Raw genomic sequence first — 5,420 nt, 5'->3', positions numbered from 1 at the left:
GTTTGGCCAATATTGTTACTTTTTAAAAAAACCAAACTAAAGTAATGAAATTAAAATTGCAAGTCGAAGAATAATTAATGTAGGGATGATTTTCAATTTAAATCCTTACATCAAAAGTAAAGGGGAAATTATGCAACTTCACTAAAACTAGGGTGCTAACTGTAAATTACTTCTTTTGCTACTTGCTATGTTCAGCTCCAATGGCGGTTATTGCATCAACTTTGAGGCTCGAGCATATATGCAATAGAAGCTCCCGCTCAATGGATGCCACACCAGGAAGCAATTTCATATGGCTCTGTCAACCATTAGTCACGGCTATGCTCCGGCGGATACTACCAGCGGCGGTGATGATTCACCGATTTACCAACTTCTCCTCGACCGTTGCCGGAGCTTGGAGACAAGTTACGCCAACCTCCAAGAGCAATTCCACATGCTTGAGCAAGAACATGCATCATCTTATAATCATGGAAGTTTACTTCAGAAAGAAGTGATTCCTTCACGATCCGGTATGTCGCCATTCTCAGGCTGGAGTAATGTCCCAGATGCTTTACCCGTGGGTTTTTCGTACAAGAGAGCGTTGGATCAGTTAGGTCACGCTGTTTACGTGAGCAAAGCTATCAGTCGAACGATCATTTACTGGTTAGCTACTTCGAATTTTAAGCTAATTTAGTTGAATTCGTTCCATGTTTTTAAAAATTTTGTTACAAAATTTGAATTCATAGTACAGTAATTGAAAAAGGTGTCGCTATTTTACAGCTCGATCATTTCCAATCCGATACAAAATCCTTTGTATCATCAAAAACACTCCTTAATTTATAGTATAATGCGATATATATGTAGTTCCCACTTCCCAATCTTTGAACATTGATAATCTCGTGATTAAATATAAGGGAAAGATCATGAGATTATGGATTTTATATTTCTCTATGTTTATGCAAACTGGAAAGCTTGTTATCTTATCTAATAGTAAGTATGTATTGTGTTGATGAGTAATGCCATCCAAGTGTTCGATGAAAGTTCACCATATGTTCCAGGAATCGTTCTGCTGAGAAACTGTTTGGCTACGAGGACTATGAGGCGCTTGGGCAAACAGTCACAGACTTACTTATTTATGATGAGTTTCAAACATCTTCAGAGAAGATCTTGGAAAGGGTGAGGTCTGGTCAAAGTTGGGCAGGTCAATTTCCTTTCAGGAAGAGATCGGGTGTGACATTCATGGCTTTAGTAAACAAGAGTCCATTATATGAAGATGGTGAGCTTGTTGGTATTGTTACAGTTGCTAGTGATGCAACTATTTTCAATAAAATAAAATCAGAAAACCCAAGAACATATGAGGAGGATCCTACTAATGGCCAAAATAGAACAACAAAAGGGTTAAACTTCAAGAAACTTCAATGGCATCCACCACAGCAGTTATCATCTTTTGTCTCCAATCTGGTTGGTGCTTCTCAAAATTTTACACTTTTCTACTCCACAAATCTCTGTTTTCAGTTTTTATAAACTCAGTTATGTTCTTGTTTCTTGAACCGAATTAGACCTCGAAAGATATCTTGCGAAAAGGTGGAGGGCAAAATCGTCATACACGGGATTCATCTGTGGACATGGATGGGAACATCCCAGACTTAGAGAAACCTCCAAAAGCACCTGTAAGTTACCAGAAAAAGGTTCTGAAAATGAGTTTTTCTGAATAGATTTATAAATCTTGACACATTGTTTTCTGTTCTTAAAAATTCAATTTTTTATTGCAGCCCACGAAGCGTGGTTTTGGTTTTAGCCTCTTTAAGAAAACCACTGGTGCTGAAATTGGAGAGGATGAATTTTCTGAACCAAATAACTATGTATGTACTCCTTTTATTCACTAATTGATAAACCAACTTCAAAGATTTCATAATTCATGTAAATAAGAACTGTTTTTGGGGACAAAATTGTGGGACATGTAGGCAGCAAAAATGTTTTCAAAGTTGAACATTCAAAGAACTTCAAACATACAACAAGAAGGTTCAAATGATGGCTCAGAAAGCCATAATGCAGTGAACATGTCAAGTTTTCAACAAAGATCAACAACTACAGCTCCCTGCAACACATCTTTTGTTGCAGAATATGAAGAAGATGGATTTTCTTATGAGCAAAATGGAGGTTTTGAGGAGGCAAAACCAGTTCATCAGTTGAATATTTCATCTTTCAGAAAAGAATTGGAGGTTGAAAATGATCTTAACTTTGTAGATGATTGTGAAATCAGATGGGAAGATCTTATTTTCAAGGAAGAAATTGGACATGGTAAGGATGTGATAATTAAGTTATTCATAAATGCTTCTGAAAAATTAAAATATTAATAAATTTCTTACCTTTTTCAGGATCATTTGCAAGGGTATACCGTGGAATCTGGAATGGATCAGTAAATACTTCAAGACTACAACTTTCCATATATTGAAAAATAAATTCTTTTAGTATTTTTTTTTTAAAAACTTTTTGTTACTCCTTGAATCAGGATGTTGCAGTTAAAGTATATTTTGGTAATCAATATAGTGAGAAGGCTTTGCAGGACTACAATAAAGAGGTATAACCACTAACCACTTCTACTTTATTATCATTATTATTATTTTCAGTAAACCCATAAAATGTATGACTTGGATATGAAGTTTAATGAATTGTGTTTTTAACTTCAGATTGATATAATGAAGAGACTCCGTCATCCAAATGTGTTACTTTTTATGGGATCTGTGTGTTCACAAGATAAACTTGCCATGGTCACAGAGTTACTACCCAGGTAATTATAAAGATCTTTACAAAACTAGAATCTAATAAATGCATAATTACTTTAAAAAAAATTAGCTCAAGGAGTCCTAATCAAGTTTATTTTTTATATATATATTCTTATAGGGGAAGCCTTTTTAATGTTCTACACAATAGTGGTAACTCTTTAGATATTAGACGACGTTTAAGGATGGCTGCTGATGTCGTAAGTTTTTTTTTTTTTTTCTCAAATATTAATTATCAACTTTTTTACCACTCACCTTAAAAGTTAAAAAAAAAAAAAAAAAAAACCGACTTTTATTTATTTATTTATTTATTGTAGGCAAGAGGTATGAACTATTTGCACCATAGAAATCCTCCAATTGTACACAGAGACCTCAAGTCTTCAAATCTTCTTGTTGACAAGAACTGGTCTGTGAAGGTAGTGTTTCCCTGAATGCCCTGGACAAACTATTTTTGATGATCAGGATGAGGGGGGCATTTATGTCTTATTGAGAAAGTTCATGTCTTGTGTTATTTGTCAAACACAGTTTAACATGATTTGTCATGTTATTATTTCCCTAATCATGACACAAACTACTTTTAGCTTGTCAACAGGTTGGAGATTTTGGCTTGTCAAAGTTAAAACATGCAACCTTTTTAACCGCTAGATCAGGGAGAGGCACTGTAAAAATCTTCTCTTTCTACTATTCTTCTTTATAATTTTTAATTAATGATTCTATTTATTTATTTATTGTTATATGATATATATTCTGCAGCCTCAATGGATGGCACCCGAAGTTCTTCGAAACGAACCTTCAAACGAAAAGTGAGCTCTTTTTTATTTTATTTTATATAAAAACTTGACTTTTGTTCTATAAAAAATGCTAAAAAAAAAGTTATTTCTGTGTTGATCAATAGATCCGACGTGTTTAGTTTTGGAATCATACTCTGGGAATTAGTCACACAATGCATCCCTTGGAGCAATATGAATCCCCTACAGGTATCTCTACTTTTTTACTGTAGTCCTCATAGAAACAATCCAAAAACCAAAATTTCAAATTATATCCTAATAAGAAAAAAAAGTACAATGCTATAACTTTCTTGTTACAAAAAAAATAAAATAAAAAACTTTTACACTGGTGTAAATTTTTTATATTCATAAATTAATTTTTTTTTTTAATGTGTGAAGGTTGTTGGAGTTGTGGGGTTCATGGACAGGCGGTTGGACTTACCAGAGAATCTAGACCCATCTCTCTCCTCTATTATCCAAGATTGTTGGCAAAGGTAATCATTTCTCTTAAACAATATTATATTTCTTAAAAATCTACCTGTTGATAGCAATGTCATTCAAATTTTAAATACAAAATAATTTATTTATTTGTGAAATTAAAATACACAGCAATCCGGAGCTTCGTCCATCTTTTGAGGACATTATGCATAGACTCCCGGGTCTAATCCAAAATCTTAACTAAACGAAGAAGGGGAAATTGGGGAAAGATCTTCATCAATGCGTTGTAATTTTTTTTTTTCGGGGGTTAATTTAGGAATTTCAAGAGAGTTTTTGTCGTTTTTACTTTATATAAATATGACACACATGTAACATTTATACGTATAATATTACAATTTTCAAACTGTTCGCAGCTCGTTTTCGTGGTTTATTTTTCGATATTATTTATTTAGTGTGTTAACAATAAATAAAATCAGGTTATTAGATCGTAGAACATTTTTTTTTTTTTTTTTGTTATTTGTTGTCGTTATTATTAGATTAGGTGTATATAAATGTTTGATAAGTTTAGAGTATATGATAAATTAATATATTAATAGATAAAAGGATCAAAGATTATATTTTATATGTTTTAGTAAATATGAAACCGACCAAATGATATAATGTTGACCATTGACTGGTAAGATAGAGTCAACGATTTCGGCATCGGGCATATGCAACGTGGGTCTAACCAAATTCCACGTGTGGCGACTTCCTCACAGCCTTTTTCAATTTTCATTTCAACGTTGTAATAGAAAACATCATATTAAAAGATACATATTTGATAGTTGGTATTAAAATAATATACTTTTTATTGTTTTGTTTTTCTCTAACAAGTAACAACCGACGTTTTTTTAGTCTTCGTCATTCACTCCCTTTTCTTTTAGTAGTCGGCAATCTTATCTGCCCGTATTGCATATGTTATAGAAAAAATTAGCAAGAAACTAGCTGTAAAAAAACATACAAGGCTTTAAGTTTGCTTGCGCAATAGCACTTTATCGTGACAAAGATTTCAATTGATTTGGAGATATTGGAGATCACTTCAAGATCCAAAATGAACTTCTTCATTAAGAAAACATCCTTTGATGTATCACATGTTGTTAGATACTCAACTATAGTAGATGAATCAACGACTTTGTCTTACTTTCAACCCTTCCAGCGTACAACAATTATGTTGATACGAAATACAAATGTTCAATGGGACTGGAAATCATCATGTTTGATTTGGAAGCTATCATCTATGTAACCCTCAAGACCTCTATGTACCATGAACATATCTCTAGTCCTTCTAAAATACTTATATTGTTTTTTACAACCTTATAGTGAATCTCAAGTAGGTTAGATTGGTATATACTTTGTCATGCTTAATATATAAGATACATTAGGTCTAGCATAAAGCATGCCATACATAGTAGAACTG

At 32.9% G+C, this 5,420-nt stretch overlaps 1 protein-coding gene across 2 annotated transcripts; it reads left to right on the top strand.

Moving 5' to 3' along the window:
* Nucleotides 1–218: 218 nt before the first annotated feature.
* On the top strand, nt 219–4,370 carry LOC144999653 (PAS domain-containing protein tyrosine kinase family protein). Of its 2 annotated transcripts, XM_078958775.1 has the most exons (15): nt 219–639; nt 1,035–1,437; nt 1,536–1,646; nt 1,749–1,838; nt 1,941–2,277; nt 2,355–2,395; nt 2,489–2,557; nt 2,667–2,767; nt 2,881–2,959; nt 3,077–3,175; nt 3,352–3,420; nt 3,513–3,562; nt 3,655–3,736; nt 3,926–4,020; nt 4,136–4,370. In XM_078958775.1, exons 1-15 carry the CDS (start codon nt 290–292, stop codon nt 4,206–4,208), a joined length of 2,049 nt encoding a protein of 682 aa, XP_078814901.1. In that variant the 5' UTR covers nt 219–289; the 3' UTR covers nt 4,209–4,370. The 2 variants fall into 2 exon arrangements, 1 of the variants encoding a protein (XP_078814901.1); XR_013660953.1 differs by lacking the exons at nt 3,926–4,020; nt 4,136–4,370 and having other exon boundaries at nt 3,341–3,420; nt 3,655–3,718.
* The last annotated feature ends 1,050 nt before the right edge of the window (nt 4,371–5,420 follow it).

This window comes from Lactuca saligna, chromosome 6 (genome assembly GCF_052625555.1).
Source record: "Lactuca saligna cultivar CGN05327 chromosome 6, ASM5262555v1, whole genome shotgun sequence".
In the NCBI taxonomy this organism is placed as follows: Eukaryota; Viridiplantae; Streptophyta; class Magnoliopsida; order Asterales; family Asteraceae; genus Lactuca; species Lactuca saligna.
Note: the sequence above shows the minus strand (reverse complement) of the source record. Positions and strands in the feature narration are given on the sequence as shown.

Bases quoted from the DNA above. Each gene is read 5' to 3' on its own strand.
- LOC144999653 (XM_078958775.1), top strand. From the start codon at position 290: ATGGCTCTGTCAACCATTAGTCACGGCTATGCTCCGGCGGATACTACC. The intron at 640-1,034 runs GTTAGCTACTTC...CATATGTTCCAG, and splicing joins AGTCGAACGATCATTTACTG to GAATCGTTCTGCTGAGAAAC. The intron at 3,563-3,654 runs GTGAGCTCTTTT...GTTGATCAATAG, and splicing joins AACGAACCTTCAAACGAAAA to ATCCGACGTGTTTAGTTTTG.